This window comes from Diospyros lotus, chromosome 4, assembly GCF_014633365.1.
Source record: "Diospyros lotus cultivar Yz01 chromosome 4, ASM1463336v1, whole genome shotgun sequence".
Taxonomy (NCBI): Eukaryota; Viridiplantae; Streptophyta; class Magnoliopsida; order Ericales; family Ebenaceae; genus Diospyros; species Diospyros lotus.
Genome location: NC_068341.1, coordinates 13,793,699 through 13,820,729, shown reverse-complemented (window position 1 = coordinate 13,820,729; position 27,031 = coordinate 13,793,699). Strand labels below are relative to the sequence as shown.

The 27,031-nt window shown below is 35.9% G+C and overlaps 1 protein-coding gene and 1 long non-coding RNA gene across 6 annotated transcripts in view; both read right to left on the bottom strand.

The window, feature by feature from the left end:
• The window catches only part of LOC127799176 (uncharacterized), a 64,275-nt gene that overhangs the window by 29,718 nt on the left and 7,526 nt on the right, over nt 1-27,031 (bottom strand). Inside the window, exons 4-5 of one of the 5 annotated variants that reach the window (XM_052332943.1) lie at nt 15,255-15,629; nt 13,045-13,192 (exon numbers count right to left, since the gene is read on the bottom strand). The exons of 3 other annotated variants lie outside the window; for them this stretch is intronic. In XM_052332943.1, the coding sequence (XP_052188903.1) occupies nt 13,045-13,192; nt 15,255-15,629 (523 nt within the window). The remainder of the gene's footprint in view (nt 1-13,044; nt 13,193-15,254; nt 15,630-27,031) is intronic. One more of the 5 variants, XM_052332940.1, reaches the window with a different exon arrangement.
• Nucleotides 11,578-13,034, bottom strand: LOC127799177 (uncharacterized). The gene is made up of 3 exons (XR_008022555.1): nt 12,813-13,034; nt 11,692-11,819; nt 11,578-11,590 (listed from the first exon to the last, which is right to left on the bottom strand). It is a non-coding gene; the product is annotated as an uncharacterized LOC127799177 (long non-coding RNA).

Below are 27,031 nucleotides of genomic sequence, written 5' to 3'. Positions count from 1 at the left end.
TTATTTTATTTATGAATCTGTCGACTATCTATTTTCGCAGAAAGTTTCCAACGGTTAGTTTTTCAAATCCCAACGGTAACAAACGGCTACATTTCTCTTCAATCTTTTGGGAAGCCTATATATACAACTCAAGGAGGATCAAGAGATGGCTAATGGACGGAAACGAGATGATCTAAATATTGCAAATCATTTTATTCGAACTTACAGTGTTTTGTGCTTTCATTGTTATATTTTTCTCTCCAAAGCTTCGTTCTATGATTATTAATATATTCTTAAGCCTTGTTTTCATTATGAGAGATCTTATAACTAAGAGTGTTGACTCTTAGCTTCTTTCTTTGATTTGTATTATTTTTATTTTTCTAGCTTATGTAGTTAGAGAACCCATTTGAGTGGGAGGTTTTGTAATTTTCTTAGACTTGAACTAGAAGACCTACTTGGTTTAAATAGGGGTTTTAGTGGATTGTTTGAAAAATCCTTAATGATGAGCTAAGGTGGTGGATTAAACTTGGGTTAAGCTGAACCACTATAAATCTTTGTGTTATCTCTTGCTTATGTTATTTGATTTGTTTATCATTGCTAGCATTTCATTATCCTCACTTGCATTGATTTTTTATTCTCAATCAAAAGGATTTCAAAGTTCTATCAAATTTTTAAAATAATCAATTCATCCCCTCTTAGTGTGTACCATAGCACCTCCATGTCTAATAATTTAGAATTTATTATTTCTCTTATAATTAAATATAAAAAATCATAATGAATTGCATGATGATCCATTTCATGTTATCAACCTTTTAAAAATTTTCATTTAAAAACATATGTGAAATGATAAGATATTTGACATCTCCAATGATAAGATATAACGAAAACAACTAACATATAAAGAAAAAATTTAATTTTAAAATAAAGATAAACAAATTTACTAGAAAGACTTATCCTATAACTCAACATTTTTGCCTGATTTAATCCTCAAAGATGTTATCTTAGAACACCTCAGTATAGTTTTCCATTGTCTAGAATGAGTAATTCAATTTCAATTTAAACACCTCTCTTTAAGATACAAACTTGTGTTTATAAAAATATTATTAGAAAATACCCATCTATTAAAATTATAACAACCATAACTTTTCACCTAGATTTTTATTTACAACAGTGGAAGCAAACTGACAAAATTTCACATTTTAGGGGCTCTTACTTACAAATCATAGCATCAGCTACACAAAGTTAACAAAACACCCCATCTGAGCCTCTTGTCCACACTCACCACCATGGATCTTTTAGGTCGGGAGAGCCCCGTACACATGGCTATCGGTAAGGATCTGATACTACTAGCTTGACCTTGAATTTTTCGTTCCTTAAACTGGAATGATGTTAAAACAACATAAGCCACGAGATTCATCGAGCATATCTGAAATAAATGAGGCATCATAGGAACACACGTATTCATAATTATGCACATGACTATTTGAGGCAAGTTCATATTGTATACCGTGCACTGACATGCACGTTCACGTTCACGTTACTTTTTACGTCATGCACATGCTCAATATGCCCAACAATATCATATATAATGACATAACCCTTAATACTCATTAACCATACGTCACCCTCTTTAGCATAGCAGCACACGCCTATCCTTCCCGAACGTCATTGGTACAACGATAGCAGTGCCCTCATTCACAGGTCGATGGAACAAATACACATCCATAAACTTCACTTGATAAACATATAAATAATGTCATGCATAGTCAGATGCAACTCACACGACCATATATATGCAATGGTCTTTACACAGTTGTTATGGAAATATTTACTTGAGTAATTTAAGGCCAAAAGCTCACATGTTCCACGTTATGCAAATCACGTCATTGAACCCATATTGGTACGTTTCCAACCTATTTATGGCATAAGGTATTAGCCCCAATATTTGTAGGCAGACATATTGATATCCATACGATTCCGGGGTCAAGGTATGAACCCTTATACGACGTAAGTATTTGTACCACTTTACTTTTGGGATTACGAGTAACGCCCTCTATTAGTCACATTATTGGCTGATCCCGCATATTTGATAATATTAAATATTAGACAGAAGTTGGTCAATTGACTGTCACAATTACATCGAGTCTCCCTAACTCTTTAAGAACCTAGCCTCAACGGGTTTGGCATTATTTCCAAGGAAAGTATGGGCGATACAAAATCCAGTGACGATTAGAAATAAATATATTCAGGAGTCACGTATATAGTTTCAACTACAACTCGCATATTATAAAACAGTTACTAAGCGTATTTCCATAATTAATACGTGAAATCAAATCATGGTAAGGAAGGTAATAAATTATGGAAAATAACGGAGACTTGCGCAGGAATTAAAGAACATAAATAGAGGATTAGAAACTTGCCTTTAAATAACCCTTTCTTGTCCTCTTTGCCTTCCCGTTACGAAGTAAAACATTTCATAAGAAGATAATAGAATTACAGCTCATAATAATCAAATTTGATCACATGAAACACATGATTTAGTCGAAACAATTTATAATTTCGACATACAATACTCTTAATAATTTTACTCACTTACCTGAAATTCTAAACATCGAATAACTCCAAAAATACCTTGATTTCTCTCAAATTCTTCTTGCAAATTCTCCATTATCCTCCCACTTTCTCCTTTTAATTCCCTTAATTTCCCTCACTATTTATAGCATTTGCATACCTTGCAGCCAAGCTGAAATCCAAAAGTAAAATTAATGGGAGGCTCAGCCCTTACGTCCCACGCTGCTACTTCCAATCTCCTCCCTTATGCTATGTATATATATATATATAGGACTTGAGATGGCAGTAAGTAGAGCCTTCTCCACCACACACACCAAATTTATACATAATTACAACTTGGGCATTGCTTCAAAGAGCCCATTGTTTCCTCTTAACCCACTGTTTTCCAAGTTACCATTTAACTCACCCACAGCTCACACCCACACACATATATATCATTTTATTTAACTCTGTTTCCACTTTTCACCCACAACTTACACCCACAAACTTCATGCCCACAGAATGCATACATACATATACATGTGTATTATATTATGCTTGCTTTCCACTCTCATTTTCAAGTATTTTAATGCACCTCCAAATCCATTGTTTTATGCCCATAGATTTATGTATATATTAGTTAATTGTCCCTGCCTTCATCTCCATAAGCTTTAGCCGCCCATAACTTTACATACATGAATAATATATTTATACATTGATTTTCACTCTCTTTAATGCTTTCAATTATGTTTCAATGTGCTCTCAATCCACAAATTATCTCCTTGGTTTATGCACACATCATCACACACACAAACATTTATATATTGGTTTCCACTCCAAGTTCAATATCAAATCCATGTGCTTGCAATTTCAATGTGCCCACAGATTCTCATCCTCACACCCATTGTTACATATATATGTATTTTATATATAATATATTATATCTATATATTATATTAATATAAAATTATTCACTAAAAATCTTATTTAAGTATTTCTTTAATTGCTATTATACCTTAACATCAAATTAATAATTATTGTGATACTTAAACTCAAAATTAATAACTCTAAGTTACTCAATAAAGTCGATTTTGTCCTTGCGCCCTCGTAGGACTCTTGTTTCATTCCAAAACCACCTCAAGATTAATCGTCATGAAAAATCGGAGCCCCCTTAGGGTTCCGTGGACTTCTCCGAAGTGTCCTATAATTATTCAATTTTTCAGTCTAAATCATAGTTGTACTGAAAACTATCTCGATTTCAATTTCTTTTAATACCATAAATCCTAACTCGGGACGTTCGTCAATACCATATTATTTTTCTTAGACATGTAAGCTCCAGGGCACTACCTGCAGTCGATTCGGTACTGAAAACTGTAAGGAAATTATATAACCCCAATTTAATAATTTCATAAATATTCCAAAGTAAGATAATTAATTACCTATTTCTCAAAAGCAAAATAACTTATTATTTTCTTCTAAATTATCAAACATTCATTAATTACCTCAAACACCAGAATTAATAATTACTATTTGTCTCCAAAATTCTAGGATGTTACAAAAATTGATCGTTATATTCACATAAATAACAATAGAGATGCAAATTATTAATTACAACAAACATGAAATTTGGGAAATTTGCAAAAATAAGACTTTTGTCATAAAATTATAACACTTTAAATTTTGTTGCAAAACTAGGACTTTTGAAATAGAAAATGACAAAAATACCCTTGTCCCTTTCTTCCTCATTAATTCATCATTCTCTTCCGTTTTTAATCCTCGTTCCTTCACACCACCACCATTAATCACTGTATAAGATGTCACTAGAGTCAGCTTTTTCCAGAGACACAAAAAGCTACGAAACCCAAACAGTTTCTACCGTTGTTGGATCTTTGGTCCAAAACGCGAACTTTTAAACATGTGGGAATGCTCGTTGTTGTTAATATATTTGGTTCATGCATAACACTTAAACTGGAGTATCTTGTAAAAGTGAAAAACAAGTTGCAAAAAATTAATACTACTTTGTATGTTTCATCCACTTTATAACAGAAACAATTTAATGTTTATGTGTAATTTTTGTTATTATTGATATATATTTAATCAACTAATATATTTGCATCGATATATTTGAACTAATATTTATCAACAACAGATATACTTGAACCGATAGGTTTGAACTTGTTATTGTCAAAATATAACAATTGAAACTTGTTTGGAGTGAAAGAAACTGTCGCCTAAAGTCGTATGCAATGTCAACGACCGAAGGTATAATCGCCCAACGAGCTCTCTCGGATAGAAGGAACCTTGCGAATAGAGGTCTGTCGGAGAGAAAAAGGGCTCACGAATAGAGTACTCATAGCGGAGAGAAGGATTCCTTGCGGGGAGACTAGGACTCAAGGAGAGAGATGGCCAACTGGGTCCCTCGGAAGGTTCAAACTGGCTAAGCGTTTAGTTCAGCTCAAGGCTCTCGAAGAAGGTCTGATACACCTCTCGGAGAAGGATTGATCAGCTTCCGAAAGAGTATGGACCTTTTTTGGGAAGATGTTTCAAGGGCCTCGGAGGGAACATGGGTTCTCTCGGAGAAAACACGTCTAACTTGACCTCTAATTTTAGAACAACTACTACACGAGATGAAAGTTAGAAGGCTTGCAGGAAGAATCTCCTCGAAGACCCTCCGACGATCAAGGCAATGGGTAGGAAGAGAAAAAACCACCGGAAGAAATGCAAGGACTTCGGAAACGAATATTTGAGAAGGTCGAGATAGGTTACCAGATGTTCGAATCCTCACAATTGTGTTGCATCTTGCCTTTTATAGAAGTTCAAATCTCAACCGTGTCGCTGGCATCTCAGAGAAACATCTTCGAGAGAGAACTAATTCTCTTGGAGAGATCCTCGGAGGTGTTTCTCTGGGAGGACACTCGGTAACTTCTTCCCCTCGAGGAGCACTCTCCGAGATAACCCTCTTGGAGAGGTAGGGTATCACAGAACTGATATCTATCAACAATCGATGTATTTGAACCGATATCTTTGAACTAATATTTATGAACAACTGATATCTTTGAATATATATTTTTGCACCGATATCTACAACATATATCTACAATTGATATCTGAAACTGATATCCTTGAACAATCTTTGTACTTGTTTGATGGAGAACTTGTAAAAGGTGAAGAAATAAAAAAGAATATAATAGAATAACAGCTTAGGCGAATAAAACAAGACGCATAACTACTGTGTGTAACGAACTTTGGAAATCTTCTTAATAAATTAATCAGTGAGGAAGAAGAAGCGCCATTGAAAAAAAAGAACAATGAGAGATCTAACTGAAAAGCGGGAGCATTTTTTCAAAGTTTAGTATCGACAATCCTATTTTTCCAAATTTCCTTAGATAGAGAGAATGTATGAGAAAGAATAAGATATGATCTTATACCTAATACAAGCGAAGGTATTTTTGTCCAGTAAAAATTTAAGTCCTAGTTTTGAAAAAAAATTCAAAGTGTCATATTTTTACAAAGTTTAGTACCGAAAGTCCTATTTTTGCAAATTTCCCGATAAAATTTCGTAGAATTGTTTGAACTCAACATGTGAAATTCAATCTATTCTAAATGGAAATCTTTTTTATGTCTTTGTTCATGTAATAATTTATTTGAAGTTTTTATTTTTATTTATTGCATAAAGGAGTAGGTAGAGAAACGAGGTCATGGGTGCATAACTATAGAAATTATGAAAAATTTGATAAAAGATGTTAGAGAGTTCAACCATCTATTTATAGTTTTTTCTCCCATCTTCCATGAAATTTGTCAACATGACAAGAATAAAACTACATACAAAAAGTGGTTGTAACCTCAAAAGAGTAGGGTTAGGATGACAAATGCACTAGCATCGAGATTTAAGAACAAATTATGCTATAGGTACGTCGTGGGCTACTTCCTTGGCTACCAAAACAATTTTAATTTATTTTTACATTATTTTCTTTTTTCTTTTACAAGGCCCAAGAAAATGTGCCTGCTCAAACCCATCTTCTCTTTCTTTCTTTCTTTCTTTTTTGCTTTCCCCTATTTCCGATCATTGTCGGCTCAGCTGCCTCTCCCCGTCTTCGATCATCGTCGGCCTCCTCTCTCACAACCAGCGTCGGTCTATCTCTCTCTCTCTTTCTCTAGCCCAATACAACATCGTTGCCCCCACCTCTCTCTCCCTCTCTTGACATCGTCGACCCACCCACATTCCCCTCTCCCGACTTCGTTGACCCTACCCTATCCCCTTTCCTGACAGCGTTGGCCCCACCTGCATCTCACTCTTATGATGACCTTCGACCCCAACCGCTAGCCACCCCTCGCACGACCATCGTCTTTCTCTCTCTCTCTCTGGCTCTCACAGTTGTCGCCTTGCCCCCAGCAAGCCACTGCACCCCCCATCGTCGACCGTCGACCCCACACATCGCCGGTTAGCCACTGCATCCCCCACATCTTCTTTTCGCAAAGATAATCTTTCGGAGCAAAATGACTAGTTTTTCAAGTAATTTTCTAGATTTATATACTGCTTGATTTATGTTTTTGAGTATTTCTGAAATGCTTGATTTATGTTTGTTATTTTAACCTTGATGATGAGACAATAGGTGATGGAAGTTTGGGAAATGATGAAGATTATAATTTAATGGAGAATTTGGATGGTTTGGATAATGAAATATTAGAAGAAGATAGTGAGATTATTGTGTTGTAGGTTGGAATGAAGTTTAAGGATGCCAATGAAATATTTGAGTTTTACAAGAAAGATGCATATAACGTAGGATTCTAGTTAGGAAAAGAACTTCCAGAAAAGGTGAGGATAGGGTAGTAAAATATGTGACATTTTCATGTTGCCAAGAAGGACAAAGAACTAGGTCTAAAAGTACTTCTTCGAGGCCACAACAAACCATTCAAATAGGGTGTACAACTAGATTGACTACAAGTGTTGATGGTATTGGAACATGGCGAATTAACACAATCCATCTTGAGCATAATCATAAGACGAGTCCATCCAAATCCCGATTGTTTCGATGCAACCGACAATTGAGTGCACATGTAAAACATTAGCTTGAAGTGAATGATATGGCTGGAATTTCGTTACATAAAAGCTATAACTCAACGGTTGTTGAAGCAGGTGGATATGAGAATATAACGTGCATCAAAAGGGATTGTAGAAACTATGTTGAAAAGGTTAGGTGATTACAATTAGGGGAAGGAGATGTGGTTGCAATACAGTCTTATTTTTCAAAAATGCAAGCAATTTGCCCTGGTTTTTTCTTTAGTATTGATTTGGATGAAGAGTCTCGATTGAGAAATGTGTTTTGGGCCGATAATATGTGCAGAGAAACATATAAGGAGTTTGAAAATATTGTGACCTTTGACACCAAGTATCTCACAAATAAGTATAACATGTCATCCGCCTTTTTTGTTAGGGTGAATCATCACAAACAATCTACGTTGCTCGGATATGCGTTACTCTCGAGTGAGGGTACAAAGACATTTGTTTGGCTATTTAGGACATGGCTTCAATGTATGCAAAGTCAGGCTCCTAATGGAATAATTACGGACCAAGATAGGGCTATGCAAAATGCAATCCAAATAGTATTATCGAATACTAAGCATAGATGGTGTTTGTGGCATATAATGAAGAAGTTGCTTCAAAAATTTGGCAACCATGTTCAAAAGGGTGCCATATTTTAGGCTATACATGAACTAGTTTATGATTCGCAAACCCCAGAAGAATTCAAACAAGGTTGGATTAGGATGGTTGAAGAACATGAATTGCATGGCAATGATTGGTTGGCCAGACTTTACATTGATAAAATTCGTTGGGTTATTTGTTTCTTGAAAACATCATTTTGGACAGGTATGTCAACAACCCAACGCAGTGAGAGTATGAATGCATTATTTGATAGGTTTGTCCATTCAAAGATATCGTTGAAGCAGTTTGTTGAACAATATGGGCGAGCACTGAAGAATAAGGTTGAGAAAGAGTTCCAAGCAAATTTTCGATCATTCTCGCAAATGGTTCCATGCATTACACCTTATGAATTTGAAAAGCAGTTCCAATCAATTTATACCATATCAAAATTCAGGGAATTTCAAGAAGAAATCAGCAGAAAGATGTATTGTGACCTTATATCTGCCGACGATGGTGTTCAGGAACAATGTATAAGCTATAAGAGGATGTCGTTGTTGGCGGGAGTGTCAAGAGAAAAAAAATTACCATTTTATTTTAGAGGGATAGCTGCGAATTTATTTATAGTTGCCACATATTCGAGTTTAGGGAAATTATTTGCAGGCATGCTATCTCAGTACGGATCTGTAATAACATAAGATCACTTCTTGAAAAGTATATATTAAGGAAGTGGAGGAGAGATGTGACTAGATGCCACATGAGGGTCACAATTAACTATGATGGGTGGATCAATAGTCTTGGGCAATTAAGATATGACAAATTGTGCAAAGCTTTTACCGAGGTAGCTAATCTCGCAGCATATCATGAAGGTTGTACTGTAGAGCTTATGAAGTGGATTCAAATTAAAAAAAAAAAATGAGTTTTCCACATCAAAGTCAAGTAGCGGAAGTAATCATCTAGCTCAGGAGATTGTTCATGTAGGCTCTGACAAGAGAATGACGAAGAATGCTTTAAGCGATAATATATTGGACCCCAACTGCTTGAGAAGTAAAGAAAGGCCTAAGAAGCTTCGCAAAAAGGGCCCGTTGGAGTCGAGATCAAAAAGAGATAAAGTAAGCACTACTTTGTAGTGTTCAAGTAACCTACTAGGTGGAATATAAATTAATCATGGTTCGATGATGCACAGGTGTCTTCGGGTACACAGAAAGTCAAGAAAATGCCTCAAAAGAATTTACAAGATGATGTAGTCGTCATTCAAACTACACAGGAATCACAATACCTTATCATGACACCCTTCTCATATCCACGACGCTTGGTATGTAACTTTATAACATTTTCATTTGATCACTTTTTTCTATTTTGTTTTTAAAAAATTATTTTTCGGTGTAGGATTAGAATAAAATATAGGTAGTTACACATCCTAAATTTCAAGTTAATGAATTGGAAAACATCCCGCAACACGTTCTATACATTCAACAATTGTCATTTCCCACCTTGGGGCGTCTGTCTCCACCAATTGATACATTTAATTTTGAAGGTGAGTTTATTGTTTAATTTCTTAAAATACCAAAAAAGTTATGTCATGCATATGTTTATTAATGTCTTCATGTTACAGGAAGTCCTCTTTTAATGGTTTCTTTTATTGGTTCTGTTTCAGGAACCATTAGACTATGGTACCAGCATATATGACATTGTAATATTGGAACTATTGTATTTATATGTTTGAGTTCTGACCTGATTCATATTATTTGAAAATATTGTATCTATAATGGTCAGTATGAGCATATGGATCCGACATATAATTTTAATTTATATCAATGCTATATAAATTTACTTTCCTATCTTTATGTAGCAAAGATAGGAAAACTATGCCAGGATAATGATCTCAATCTTATACCACCTTAACAAGAAATCTCCATAAGAGCTGGTGCTTGTATTTTGTAATTCCCATTGGGTTTTGTTGTCCTATTTTATTTTGTAATTCCGAATTGATAGAGTTTTTACTATCAGTAAAGTATTTAGCATAAAACTCTGAAAGTGTCAATTCATCGATTTTTTATCTTATTTGTTCCTGATCGTAGAAATATCACTTGTACTCTGACAATGTAACAATTAATATTCAATTACATTGCAATAAATACATTTTTGGTAATTTATGTGTATTTAAAATCGTGAATGTCTCTCTACCTACCATGTTGAATGTTAAATGAACAAGTTGTTGACATTTTCTTGTGGATATGATAAGAACACACGGACATGAGACCAATCTTCACCACCTTGTTGTTATATGAACAGATGATTTGTGTCATTAAATAAGAGGATAGGACATTGGTTTGGGACTGATGAAGGCAATTGAGGAGTCGAGATTTTCTCTAGACAAGCACATTGTGCTGAGTTCCAAGATGGAGAAATGGAAAGCAGCTCTAACTGATGTTGCCCAGTTGTCTAGTTTTGTCTTGCATAGCATGGTGGTTTGTCTTGCATAGCATGGTGGATGGGTATATTAATTTCTTTTTCATATAAGGTCTCTCATCCTAGTGTTGATGAAAAAGTTTGTAGCACAATTTCAACATTTTCTATTTGTTTATAAATGAATTAATTATTAACAGGGACGAGACAAAACAATAATTGCCAAAACTACATATAACCATATATTCTTATTAGTTTGAAGGTAGTAGCGTTGTACAGCCATAAAGGAATCGAATTCATTATAAAGCAAATAAATGGTTTAAACAAACTAAAAATTAAATTTAAAGGCCATTTAAATAATTTTATATAATTATAAAATAATCATCAAATAAAGTTTAAAAACCATTTAACTATAAAAATCAAATACCACTAACAAAAAAAAAGCACTACAAACACATTTATATCTCCAGAAAAACTTGTTCTAATTTTACCACTACAAACACATACCTAATAGTTCTCATGAGATACAATTTTACTCTAATACCCCACTACATACACATAATAAATACAATTCTCAAGTGTCAACCAAAATCATGCCGACCCTTTTCCTTTACCATTGTCAAACACACTTCCTTTTCCCTTGCGCACTGTTATGTTAACTGAAATCTTCATGTAATCTTCTTCATATATTCGAGCTATAGTCTAGAACATCGAGATAACTCTTCTACGTAAAAATTGGCTGTAGACTTGGCCAAAACACTACCACTGGATTCACCTTCGTCAAACAATTCACTTGATTTATCTTCTCCGACCCACTTCCAAAATCCACACTTTATACTACAAATATTGAATAACCTTCCTTTATTTAAAGACTCTTTTTCCACCTCGAAACATTTTATAATACCTCATTTACACAATGGGCATGGACGCTTTATTGGACATGCCACAAAGTAGTGCCCTTGCTGTCTACAACTATGATATACTTCTGTATTTCGTCCCATCATTGTAACACTGTGAATTAGAAATTGTACTTCAATTAGCAACAACACAAGATTAAAGAAGATTCATAGCAACAACACAAGATTAAAGATTGAAGGCTTTTTCGCTGGTACCCGAGGTTTTGATAAACTTGTAGGAGCACAATCTTGTCGGGATTGTTGTTGGGATTGCACCCCAACTGAAGCTTCTGTAGCAGCAGGGCTTGCTGTGTTACCAGGCATGGTGTTAGGATTGGTTCCGGCTGTTCCACATCAACCAGGTAAAAACAATGCTTGTGAGAATACCAAACTGGGAGGGAGCAAATATTTGAGATGAACAAACAGAAAAAACTTGTGATGAATAAAGAAAATCAAGCCATCTGATATGCCATTTTCAAACAATTTCACAAATAAAACTCCCTCCCTCCCTCTCCTTGGAAACATGGATGCACGTAACAGACTGATGAGTCCATACTGGACACCAATATTCATCAGAAAGAGATACGGACACTTCTAATAGGATAGCACATCCATATCACCAAGACTCATCAGAACCAATAATTGTTTTTATTCATGAAGGAAACATATATATATATATATATATATTAACAAAAAACAGCAATAATTATTATCCAGGTTTAGAACCTGGGGCTACTTGTTTTACTCTTTTAAGGCAAAAAATGATGATGATGATCGTTGGTATTTTTATTGCTATTTCATAATACAGGCTCATACAAAAGTAGTAAAAGATTGGGTCTGGTTAAGAATGGTTTCAAGAGGAGGCAGTGAATATGCTCAGAGGGAGGGAGGGAGGGAGGGAGGACTACAAATATCATTTATTTGATTGCTGTTCCCAGATGTGTGAATATCATGTTTTTGATAAGGAGGTGATAGAAAGAAAAACAAAGGTTGTCAACATAAATTCAGCAAAGGGAAGACAATAAAATTTTTGCACAAATGATGCTATCTCCATACAGTGATACACTACTCATGGTATTGTAAGCAGGTAGAATCACTGATAACATTTGAACAAGCTGCTGTCAGAGGACTACAAATATCATTTATTTGATTGGTGCTCCCCTGACGTGTGAATATCAAGTTTTTATTAAGGAGGTGGCAGAAAGAAAAAAAACAAAGGTCCTCAACATAAATTCAGCAAAGGAAGGGAAGGCAATGAAAATTTTTGCACAAATGAAATTATCTCAACACAGTGATACGCTACACATGGTATTGTAAGCAGGTAGAATCACCAATACCATTTGAACAAGCTGCTGTCAGAGGACTACAAATAATATTTATTTGATTGGTGCTCCCCTAATGTGTGAATTGATAGTTTTTAATTAAGGAGGTGGCAGAAAGAAAAAACAAAGGTTGTCAACATAAATTCAGCAAAGGGAATGCAATGAAAATTAATTTTTGCACAAATGAAATTAACTCAACAACTGATACGCTACACATGGTATTGTAAGCAGGTAGAATCATCAATACCATTTGAACAAGCTGCTGTCAGGTTGTCTACCATTGGCACATTGAGGGCAATGGAAACAGCTCTGCGAGCAGCCAGCACAGCCTCTGAAAGTTGTGAGCCACTACTAATATTCGAGTTTCCTTGCCGCTTTCTAATAATGGCCCACCTCTGCATAGACCCAGATCCAATGAGTATTATTACACACACACACACACAGAACCATGAATCAAACAATACTATTATAGACAGCCAAAGGATTAGAACTTCATAGAAGATGCCAAATCTATTATCCCCTTAACTTCATGAAGAGAGTAATACGAACAATATACAGGGTAGCAAAGTATTCCGTTGCCGGGATTTGAACCCGGGAAACCTGGGCAGTACCCAGACATCCTAACAAAACTAGATAACAACCGGTTCCCATACTACAGTAGTAATATTATTTCTCAACAACAAGCTTATAGTGGAGTCAAGATTTAAAAATAGCCAGATAACAAAGATCTGAACTCCAAAGAAATTTATCAGATAACAAGATCTGAACTTATGGTTGGAATAACACTTCAATTTAACAGGGTCCTTGCATTGAACACATCATCATCAAGTGCACCTTATACTAACAAAAAAGGGTCAGCAGCAACCGTGGTAAAATTTTACGCTAAATGCCCTTCTTGACACAATCCTATAGTGAGGGAATGATGAGATAAAGTTTCAACACCATCTTCACATGGAAAAGTTTTATGAGATGGCGGTGAATTAAGATAATTGATATGGTCATGTTCCATCACATAGTTGGTATTGTGAAGCCAACATGTACATGGAAATACGACTTGGTCCTTGCATTGAACTTGGTTAAAAACAAATAGAAAGAACTATTACACCAGTTTGAAGGATTTTCTCTTTTATGAAATCATTGTGCATAGCATACAACCGCTGATTTTGAACTTACCTAGTACTTAAACAAGGGTAAGGGTGAAGGAAAACAAAAGCAAAAAAAAGCATTGTACTCTTCAAGATCTATTTAAAGATGTGTCAGATGGGTACAACCATTAATTATTAGTCACCACAATAGGTCAGTTGTCTATGCATTTTCAGAAACCCAATGATCTTACACTAAACCCTTTGAACTATTATTGCAAAAAATATGTCAAGGTTCTGCGCAAAAGCTATAGAGAAAATATATATATAGAAGCCCTCAGCATCAATATAGATTAGCAGCAAGAGATGCAGCACCAAATATGTTTAAATTCTAATAATAGACACATTATTGCCTCACAGGATACTGGCACAATACATGGACCATTATGAATGAGATGATTTTAATCATAGCTTTCTTTCAAGAATGTTCTTCTGAAAAGGGTTGCTAAAAGATCCTCTCAGAGAAAAACCTTAACCACTAAAGATTATTATATACCAGTAAGAAGTTATTGCCTGACAGGATACTGGCACAATACATGGACAACTATGAATGAGATACAGGCTTTCATCATCGCTTTTAAAAATGTTCTTCTGAGAAGGGTTGCTAAGGACACTCTAAAATAGTACTCCCAATGGAGAAACAACTATTGACAATTTGAAAGAAATGAAATCTCCAAAATAGTAAAGAATTAAAGACCACTGTTTATTCATGCTAAGGTGGTAGAGGAAATGTTCTGTAGATATTTGCACATTTATTGGTTTTAGTACCACCTTCAATATTCTATTATTATATCAAATTATTTGTTATCTAATTATGACATCAAATTTTGGTTATTGTTAGAGTTGAATCAGTAATCTGTAACCCTTTCCTACTTCAGTTTGCCAATAGTCTTAAGGTAAAAGCATATTAAGATGTAATAGTCCCTAGCTTCATTAGTTGAAAACCAACACACAAAAAAACGACACAAATATTGTCCTGTTTAGATGCTAATAGTAATTTTACAATTATACGTCCAAAATATATGGTCTTCTAACCTTAAATTTGACAGATAAAGTATCTGCTTGATTAAGCATATGCATCTAAGTGCTCATACATCATGTGAATCCAGAATGGTCATTAACCCACCCTACCATACAACTTATAACTAAGCATCCTCAGGGGCATGGATTCAAATCCGCCAGTTAGAGGCAACAAGGTTCAATACGGTGCAGATGAGAATAGGATAGTGAATAAATAAAAAGAGTACAGGGGGGAGAGAGAGAGAGAGAGAGAGTCAAATCTGAATCAAAAGTCAACAAGGAAGAGAAAAACAACCTGAGAAAGCTGTGAAGCAGTCCTATCACCCTTGAAATCTCCTTTCAAGATATTTGCCCAATTCCCTTCACCACATTTCTTCACAGCAGCAATCAATTCCAGGTCCTCTGCTGCAGACCATGGTTTTCTTTTCCTTCGAGGAGGTAGGTTGCCACTTGCTAATCCATTTGCATCCAATCCTTCAGAAGAAGTCACTGTCGGCAGTGGTTGTTTCTGAACAGTAACTGGAATTGTAATGTTTGTCCCTTGCAGTTGTGAATTTTCTGAAGGAGCCCTGAATGGCTCACCATTAGGTATATTTATAGTTAATGGAGCCTCAACTGTTAACCCATTTGGAAGGCTGGTATCGCTTTGTGAACCCGAAGAAATCAGTACCTAATCAAGTCACCCATTCCACAGAGAGAGAAATTTGACCATGATAAGTTTATTTGAGTTCAAACATTAATATTCACTGAAAATACATGTGTGTCAGGTCAAAAGAAAATGCTTATTCTTCAGAATTAGCATGCTAAGTAATGATCCAATAAAACAACAGCAGCACAAATGTAAGGTTTTGCCATAGATATCATTATATGTAAGATTTGATAATTTATTGACGAAAATATACATATATGCACCTGGCACCCAGAAAAAGAAAGAAAAGAAAACCAACATACGTGCAAGTGCCAAGAGTAGTGGAAACCACCTCTTTGCTAAAAAGGGATTAAAGATGCATACAAAACCACCCCTCTCCAACCCCTGTAAAGTGAGGAGCCTCATGCATTAGGGACACCCTTTCTACATACATGCACATCATTGCAGAATGCCATTGAAATACAAAGCAGACAGTATACATGTCAAAGATACTCAACTAGATTGTTGTAACACTACAAAGGTATTCAACCAGATGGTAAGGTATTCAACTAGATTGTATGCTATATCTATAAGTAGGTTTGGCTTTCTTCAAAGAAAGGAACAATCTATGATCAATCATGCTACAGTGCAGTTAGCAATCAGGTGCAGAGTTTCTCTAGAACATTACCAAGCGATCCAGGACTTCCTCAGTCTGGCATTGTCTTTCTTAGACCAACGACTAGAGATGCCAAATGATATTTTGTTGTAATCACTTGTATTAGATTAGCTTTGGTTTTCTCGAGAGAGTTTCTTAAACTGTTAGCATTTGTATATCACTTGTTTTATTCTAGAAGGATTGTTTCTAGAAGGGTTAGTTAACAGACTTTTTAGTTCAGTTAGTTAGTTGTAACTACCGGTCTTTAAGATGCTTTCTGTTTACCGCCTCTATGTTGTATAAATAGAGGTCGGGTGTGAGGCTTTAGTATGGGCTTTTATTCTGTCTTGAGATGAGAGGGTGAGAGGAGTATGCACTCGGTTTACTTGAGAACTAAGAGGGTATACCTTTGTATCTTGGGTAGGGAAACTCTCAGCAGTTCTGGGTATAAGGCTGGTGAGGTTATTGGTGCATGTAATCCTTGGAGTTTCATTCAAGATAGTGAGGAAAAAATGCCTTGGGCAGTCTAGAATGAGGTCTTCATAAAAGACCGAACCAAAATAAAATTGTTGGTGTTCTTGTTTCTCATTTTGTGTTCGTATTTTTTGAGTTTCATCAATTCTTGTGTGCGTCAAAGATCTGAAGTGATTCTGTAAAGAGTTTTGTTGTGAGTGCGAGTGTCATTGAGAGAAAGAGAGCTGTGAGATTATTCCAACATATTTTTTTCCTGACACACGGCATGGGAAGGGCAGGCTTACTTAGAAAGATATTTGGTATTGCAGCTCGCTTTGGAAGGGGTGGCTTTGTTATTTCATTTTGCATATTTACAGTATCTTGATTTTCCATTTCCCTTCTAATAGAAGTTAGCATATGTGAGAATCCAGTATCAAATGAACCATGTCAAGGATCTTGTAACCTAGACCAAAATTCCATAGGGATTCTAGAATGTTCTTTTGGATCCATTCTTGGAGAATGTACATAGGAGGGGACAAATTACCATGGACTAGCACTACATATATAAGATCAGCAAGTCAATGATTCACCTTCATCTCCATTGTCATATGGTACAGAAAGACTAAAGACCTTCTCAGTCTATTTTGAGTTAAGTGGATGAAGTTTGGCTTCAGCCTCAACAGGCTTGCCTAAACAACAACAACAAACTATCTTAATCCTGTCTCAACCATCTTATTTTCTATAGGAGTCACTTTGACTTTTAAAAAATAACCTCGTCTTAGTTCCATCTTTTCTTGTATGACTGCACATTCATTGTATCGTGGTTATCTCATTGAGCTCATTTTTTCCACAGGTTGGTGCTTCACTATTCAACAATCCATGCTACACAACAAAGCTAGTCTTAAAGAAATCCTATAAAATCTTCCTTTTAGGTTCAAGGAAATCTTTACTATCACATAAATGCCAGACACATGTTTTCGGTTTTAATCACCCTCCTTAATTATATAGGTAATATCCTCATTAATCTCTCCATCTTTCTGAATGATTAATCCAAAGCGAACTGATTTTTTCTTGGAATGATTTGATCTTCAAGTCTCACCATAACAGATCTGCCTACTTACTATTTTTTTCCTTCTAATTTTTGATATGGGATTTGTGGCAGGAGAGTTACATCTGAGCATTTCGTAGTACAGGCATTCAGTTCAAAGTCTAAAAGGGAGTGATTCCTAATTTCCCTTTTTTTCCTTGGATGCGAGAAGAATCTACATTTACCTTTTCCTTATTTTGTACACTTTCTGATGAGCTGAAATTAGATATATGGTATTTAGTGTTTGCCAAGCCCCCCCACCCAAAGCCCAAAAAAACAGGTAGTTGATCCGGTTCTTTTATAATATTTTTACTTACAAGAAAAGCACAGGCTACAATACCAACACTAGTAACAGGATTAGAACACACTGGAATGCAGATGAGGGAAAGACTTAAGAGGCTGACACTGTGACACATGACAATTTAGAAACTTTACAAGATAGCCATCACATGCCTTTCATGTTTTCATATCTGTCCTAATCCTGTCCTGCATCCCCCTTTATCTATATTTTTTAATCAATTCTATGAAACTCCATTCAACTTCAGTGTCAAAACCACACTAGCACTTCGAAAACATATAGCATCATTTTGTCTGATATTTTATGAGCCCCAAATAATGCATTTGAGACTGTTCATAGAACAGACGATGGTACTGCTCAAGCTGAATTCACCACTTCCCATAATTCCTTAGCTAGCAAGAGACTTCAAATATCACTAATTTCTTCTATAATTTGTATATAGCATAGGTATTTTTGTTTCTAAATGGATAAGTATTTATTACAAAATAGCCATGTAGTGGAAGAAAAGAAATTGCAATTATTACAACCTATTTCAATCCAACATTTTAATTAACTTGATGCAGGAGCAGATTGTTGTTTATTAGTGTTGTTTTTTCATTTCATTAGATATGGTTAGTGTTCAAGTTATACATTTAAAATAGATGGATTATAAGCAAATAAAATAAAATAAAAACACTAATAAACAAAGAATATGCATCTGCATCACTTGTAATGCACATTCCATTTCTTATCATGATGATTAAATTATTTAGCGCATAAACGCCTTACCAATTTAAACATTTATAAAAAAATCAAATAATAACAATCCCAGGCCTTGACCCCACTACCCCACTAGGTGAGGTTGGCTACATAAATGTATCTATAATCAGATAATTGAAACAACAATGATATCTTCACACCCCAAAACCTAATCAACCTACAACATCTTATATACAAAATAACTTGCTAAAACTCCCATTATTCAAACTAAAAGACAAAAAACAATAAACCAGAAATTATGGACACGTGATTCCCTAATTTGTGGGATCCCATAAATTATGGATCATGTGTCCCCATTTCCTACACTCCCCTAAATCTAGAGAATAGATGTCAGTCATTCCCAGTTTGCAAATATAAATATCAAAACTTGATTTCTGAAGTATTTTAGTTAAAACATCATCTTCCTGGGAGTAGGAATGTAGGACAAGGCGATAGTCCCATTTTTAATCTCGGTCTTGATAAAATATCTGTCAATCCTCACAAGTTTTATCCGATCATGTTGAACTGGATTAGGGACTACATTGATAGCTGATTTACTATCACTAAACAACTTCATAATACCTGTTACTGGCATGTTTAAATCTGTCATCAATCTCTGTATCCAAATGAGTTCATATGTTCCTTGAGCTATGGCTCTATACTTTGCTTCTGCACTGCTTCGAGCAACCACAAATTGTTTCTTGCTTCTCCATGTCACTAGATTACCCCAAACTTTTTGCAATACCCGATTGTTGATTTGCTATCACCAATAGCTCCTGCCCAGTCTGCATCTGAAAAACCAACATCCCTGACTCCAGTCTTTTTAAACAATAATCCTTTGCCCGGACTTCCTCTTAAATATCTCAGAATCTAGTTTGCTACCTCCATGTGCCTTTTTGTGGGAGCATGCATGAACTGGCTTACCACGCTCACACTAAAGGCAATATCTGGTCTTGTGAGAGATAGGTAAATGAGTTTTCCTACCAAATGTTGATAGCTCTCTTTATTTACTGGAGGATCACTATCTGACACCTTGTGCTTCTAGTTACATTCCAAAGGTGTACTAGAAGGTTTACACCCAAATTTTCCCGTCTCCTTAAGTAACTCAAGTGTGTACTTTCTTTGCGAAATGAAAATCCCTTTGTGACTTCTTGCAACCTCCATTCCAAGAAAGTATCTAAGTTCCCTAAGATCTTTTGCCATAAATTCAGCTTGAAGTCTCTTTTTGAGATTTCCAATTTCCATTTCATCATCACTTGTGATCACCATATTATCAACATATACAATGAGTATTGCTTGTTTTCTTGACTTATTCTTCTTCACAAATAAGGTGTGATCAGTTTGCCCTTGGTTGTATCCAAGATCCTTCATAACAGTACTAAATCGTGTAAATCAAGCTCGAGATGATTGTTTCAAACCATAAAAAGCCTTTTTTAGCTTACATACCTTGTCTAGATCTCCCTTTGCCTCAAATCCAGGAGGAACTCTCATACATATCTCCTCCCCTAATGTGCCATTGAGAAAAACATTCTTAAATTCTAGCTGGTGTAGTCTCCAATCTAAATTAGCAGCAATAATCAATAGAATTCTGATTGAGTTAAGCTTGGCAACTGGTGCAAAGGTTTCTTCATAATCTATTCCATAAGTTTGAGTAAAACCTTGTGCTACTAGTTTTGCCTTATACAATTCAATAGTTCCATCTGGTCTGATTTATACTTCACTGAGAAGATCCATTTACTACCAACTGTTTTCTTCCCTTCTAGTAACTTCACCATCTCCCAAGTTTCATTATCATTCAGCGCCTTCATCTCTTCTAGTACAACTTTCTTCCAATTCGGATCTTGAAGAGCCTCATGAACATTTCTAGGAATCTGAATCTCATCAATCTTTGCAACAAAGGCTTTGAAAGTTCTTGATAACTTAGTATATGCAACATAATCTGATATAGAATACTTGGAATTTCTCATACAAGACCTTACTCCCTTCCTTATGGCAATCGAAAGATCAATGTTATTGATAGGTTCTTCTTCCTCACAACATGGCTCATTTTTTTTCATCCTCTTCTTAGTTATCCGTAGTAATGGGATCTGCCATTGGTTCGTACTCTTGAGTTTGCATTGGAGTTTGTGATCTCCTAGAGTAAACTAGAATTGGTTTTGACTCTATAGTGTTAGATTCTCCCCCTTAACCTACATCACCATTGTTTTTGGACTAAAAATCAGATTGGGAAGGAAAAGATGAGGAGATCAAAGGGAAGGGCTCGAAGAAATTGGGTTTTCAATGTTTGTCTTCTTCAGTATTATTCTCCCCCTAGAGAGAAATTTGGGGGCAGAAGGATTGATCTTCAACAATGGAAACATCACACGAGATCAAGAACCGTTTCGTAAAAGCATAATAGCACTTATAGCCCCTTTGTGTGGAGGAGTAACCAAGAAAGACACATTTGAGAGCTTTAGGATCAAGAGAATTATGGACCCAAACACACGAGGTTCAAGAGAATTATGAACCTGAGAGGAAGGAAAGACAGAAACAATGCACTGAGAGGTGTTCGGTATTGAAGGACTTTGGAGGGAACACGATTGATAAGAAATGCTGATGTAAGAAGGCTTCACCCCAAAAAGAGTGTGGAACATGACTAACAAACATTATGGATCGAGCATCTTCCAAAAGGTGACGATTTTTTCTCTCAGCAACCTCATTTTGTTGAGGAGTATACACACATGAACTTTGATGAAGTATCTCATATTCTTAGAAATATTCATTTAGTTCACGGGAGAAATACTCTCTACCATTATCCGTACGAAGAATATGGATAGATGACTGGAAAACATTTATGACACGCTTGTGGATTTATTTAGGATTTATTTCTATTAGGATTCTAGTTGGATTTTGTTTACAAATATTGATGGATTTAGATTAGCCAAATACTATAAATATGCCTAGGATCTAGAGTTTGTAATCAAGTTTTTTCGCAATCAAATTTCAACAACCTATATGGGTTTTCTTAGCAAAACAGTCTTGTTTTTGCGTCTTCTTGAAAGCCAAGCTTCAACCATTGAAGTTTGCTCTTTCAAGGGTTTATTTTGGTGTATTTTTTTCACACACATGCTACACGTTGCGTCATCCCCACACATCACTATGAATTAAATGGAAAGGAGTAAAAGGTTTGTACGCGTGAGGTGGATAAAATGCATGGGTTTGTTTGGCAAGAGTACAATAATCACACTAACATGATGAATGATCTTTATTAATTAACAAATGAGGGTACAGACGCTTTAAATAAGAGAAACTGGGGACGCCTAATCTATGATGCCACAACAGAACATTGGAATTAGAAAACAAGGAAAAAAAAATAGGCAACTTTTGACTTGAAGGAGAACCAACACCTAACAAGTAATAGAAACTAGTTCGCTCCTTAGCATTCCCAATCGTCCTCTCCGATGACAAATCTTGAAATTTATGGCCAGAAGGGAAAAATATTACTGAACAGTTCAAATCTTTGGTTAATTTACTCGCTGAAAGTAAATTGCACTATAAATTTGGAACATGAATAACTGAATTCAATTGAGTTTCATATCTCCTCTCCTTGTTGCTGTGCACATGGACCCATCTGCTACAGTAATACCAAGATTTTCCTTACATGGTTGATAGTTACTGAATCTTGTATTAGAGCTTGTCATCTGGTCAGAAACACCTGTGTCTACTATCCAAGCATCATGTGAGCCTTTACATAACAATAAGAAAAAAATACCTTTATTGGATGTAAGCGCTGCAAAGTTGGTGGAGATTGATGGAAAAGTTTTGGAGGCAGTTGTAACTAATGAGGAAGCCATCAGTTTTCGGAGAATTTCCATTTGCTCTGCTGAGAATGGTTGAGAGGCTGCATCAGTTGTTATCTCAACCACATAGGCATTCTTTCTCCTCTGGCTTCGTGGCTTCCAATCTAGGGGCATGCCATGAATATCCTAGCATGTCTTTAGTATGGTTGGGCTTCTTACAATGCTCACACCACAAGCGCTTGTCCTTTCCAAAAGGACCTTTCGGATTGTATCCTTCATTTCGATTTGCAACTAAAGCAGATCTTTGGACTGTTGTCTCGGTGGATGAGCTCTGAATTGGAGAAAACATCACTTTTCTCCTTGCTTCTTCACGCTGGAATTCAATAAAAACCTCCTTCAATTTAGGTAGAGGCTTTGTGCCAAGATACGTCCTCAAACGTCATCAAGATCTTGATTTAGGCCTTGTAAGAAATCAAATATTCGATCTCTTTCAACCATCTTATTGTATGGGACTCCATCATCCAAACACTTCCAATCAATATTGTGAAACAAATCGATTTGTTGTCACAGTTTTGAGAGTGTATTAAAGTACTCGATGATAGATAATATACCTAGTCAAGTGTTTCGAATTTTAGAGCAAACTTCAAAACTTTGAGATATATCCTCAGTGTCTGAGTAAATCTCTTCCACTGCATCTCACACTTCTTTTGTTGTTTGGTAGAACAGGTACAGACGCCCAATCTTTTACTCTCGAGTTTATCAACCATGCCATCACAATTGAGTTTTCTACTTCCCATACAGTATAGGTGACATAATCTGATGGAGGTGTTATCATTGCTCCTGTTAAATATCCCATCTTTCCTCTTCCCTTGATCACAAGTAATACTGATTGATACCACTCTCTAAAATTGCTCCCATTCAATTTATGAGAGATGATTTGTATTGAGGGGTTTTCAGAATGACCGGGTACTAAGGATAATTGGGGGTTAGAGACAGTTGGGATACTGGTGAATTCTGATGTGGAAGAAGTGGAGGTGGTCATTTTATCGATAATGGTGGTTACTGGAATTCACGTTAGCGACGATGGTCAGCTAGTCTAAAATCAGTGGGTTGCTACAAACCAGATTTGAGACTATGAAGTCCAGATCTGAGGTCGACGGTCTGATAGACTACCACAAAAAAATCGAAGAAGAGGATCAGGATGGAAGGAGCAATAAGCAATTGCAAAAGCTCGTTGAAGAAACGGCAACAATGGATGGCGGCGGACGATGGTCGGCGACGGTGGACAACGAAACCACCGGGATCTGGATGGGTTGAGAGAGACTAGTCCAACGGTGGTGACGACGTCATGATTGGAGCACCAGAGAGGGAGATCGGAGCAAAAACAGTCTTGGCAAACAGATCTAAAGGGCGACGCATGGAGGCTGCAACGGTGGTTGGGCTCCAAGAGTTAGCCGATCAAAGGTTGGCGCGACGGCGATGAACAGATTGGACATGGAAGCCCGATTGATGGCGATGAAGTCTGGCGGTCACAAAACGACAGACAAAGGTGGTGAGGCCGACGATCGACGATGGTTGTGCAAGGTCGACAACGGTGACGATGGCCTAGGCATCGGTAGTAGCGGAGGGCGAAGGTTGGCGAAAGTCAGAGATGCACGCAACTTTTGGAGACGACGGATGATTGAATGACGAACAAGAGACCCTTCGTCTTCTCTGTTCCTGGTGTTTTGACAGCAACAATAGACTTGTCTACTAGAATAGTGGCAGATCAACGGCGGTTACCGGTGGCTCTAATACCATATAATCAGATAATTGAAACAACAATGATATCTTCACACCCCCAAACCTAATCAACCTACAACATCCTATATACAAAATAACTTGCTAATCCTCCTATTATTCAAACTAAAAGATAAAAAACAAGAAACTAGAAATTATGGACACGTGATTCCCTAATTTGTGGGATCCCATAAATTATAGATCATGTGTCCCCATTTCCTACAGTATCTATCTCTTGATTTAGTCCCTAAAAACTGATTTTAAATTCAGCTTCTTACCTGAGGTTTCACCTGCTTGGCTGCCACCTTACATATTTTGTTTTAGCAACTGTCTAAGAATAGCGCTTCACCTTTTTGAAGTGTCATTTTGGGACCCTCTTCCAGTGTTTATTAATAAATTTATAGGGTTTCACATCCAAGGTGCGTGGAACGCATATCCAATAGTGCCCAATACTGTCGAGCATCACATACAATGAATGGGCAGGCAATACTTGCTGAAAGTGTGCGCCTCTCGGGCAAATGTTATGATATGAAAGCTAAGACTTCATCCTTTCTGTTGTTTACACAACATGGGCACAACTTCGGCAAGTGTTTTACCTTTTTTATATAAAAACATCTAACCAAAACAAAGAACCATATCTTAAATATTTCTCTCAAATGTTTACTTGTTTATGCATCTTTTCCTTATAGTGCTTGAAATTTTGTGACCTCTAGGAATTTGAATAATATAAACCAGAAACTGCTTCAATAGGAATGCATCTACAGAAAAAATAAATAAATAAAAACAAAAATATTGTTACAAAATTTTCAATAAGCAATGATTTTATGGATATAATATACATACGTTATAGATTTATTTACTTTCTCTTGAGTATAAATCCACTACATATTTTATTTTCTTTTAAGTCTACATCATTAGAATGGATATTTAATGACACATCCATTATATACATCTTGATAAGTAGCAATAGATAGAGAAAGAAAGCGCTAGAAGGTAATGAACCTTATATAAAAGTACAAAAGATCTTTTATGAGGAATGTTCATCAAATAAATGCAACAAGAATGAGAAAAGTGGGTCGGATCATTCCTTCACAAGAAAGATAGGGAAACGATAATGGTTACTTAAGACAGATAAGAAACAAAAAGGAATAACCATTCATGTGATGAAGACATAGCCTGAAGCATCTCTTATTCTTTAATATTTTTTTATGAGAACATCTATTTTGAGTAATTTATGTATATACTGAGGGGGCGTTTGTTAATCAAAATATGAGTTGGAAAAGTAAAGATATGGGATGCATCCCGGACTTTTATCCTTTCCAATATATTTGTTAAGCTTATCTTATCATTCTTGAAAAAATCATTAATAACCTTTTATCTTGATCTTTCAAGATATAGTTATTTCTCCCCTCCCTCAAAATAAGCATATCTTGGTCTTTATAGATAAGAAAAAAATGACATTTGTATCCTCTAGTGCATTTTAAAAAAATTAACAAACAGCTTAATAAAAATCTTAGAATGTTTCCCAACTTTATCTTGACCATTCCATATCATAGTCCGAAAATCATTCCGGACTTATCTTAATACTCCCTTATCTCGCTCATTTTAACATACGCTACCTAAAAAGACATCAAAATTAGTCCAGCAAGCATGAAACGGTTCCAGTTTGAAAAGGTATAAGGAAAAACCTAGGACAAAACACAAATAAAGTAGAGAGAGAATTCTGGAGATTGCACTAGCTTTGTATTTCATAAATTGAAAAATTAAAAAGAAGAAGAGTGCACTACTGCATATATATAGCAGCAAGCCTCTTACACTTGCATAACACTTACACATATTAATGACTTAATACAAATAACACAGCAGAGAAATAAAGAAATAGACCGAACAAGAATAAGTGTTGTTGCAAACACAACATGCTTTCACATCCCCCCTCAATTAGAACTCCCTTGCTCTTCTGACTGCTGATCATTTATAGAGGCATAAGAAATCTTGTGAGCCGGAGAAAATCTTAGACCAAGCTTGGTACACAAAAACTGAAACCGACTTTTTGATAATCCTTTAGTGAGAATGTCAGCAACCTAATATTCTATGGGCACATATCTAATTTCAATTTCTCCTTTTTCAACCTTCTCTCGAATGAAATGTACATCAAGCTCAATGTGCTTGGTCCGACCATGAAAAACAGGATTTTCAGCCATACTCTTAGCAGCCAAATTATCACTCCATAAAATAGGCCTTGAAGAAAAGCTACAAGGATCCCCCAATTCTATGAACAGAGATTTCAACAAAAGTAGCTCAGTTACACCATGAGCTATAGCTCTATATTCAGCCTCTCCAACCGATCGTGCAACAACAGATTGCTTTCTAGAGCTCCAAACAATCAAATTAGATCCAAGATAAACACAAAGCCCACTAGTTGATCTTCTTGTGATCTAGCAACCTGTATGATCAGCATCTGCATATACTGAAAGTGCCAAATCTCCTGGAGATGGGGAAAAGAATAGACCATAACCTACCGTCCCTTTCAAGTATCTGAGTAACCTCTTACAAGCAGTCCAATGCTGTAGCTTAGGAGCAGTTAAAAACTGACTTACCGTCCCTTTCAAGTATCTAAGTAACCTCTTACAAGCAGTCCAATGCTGCAGCTTAAGA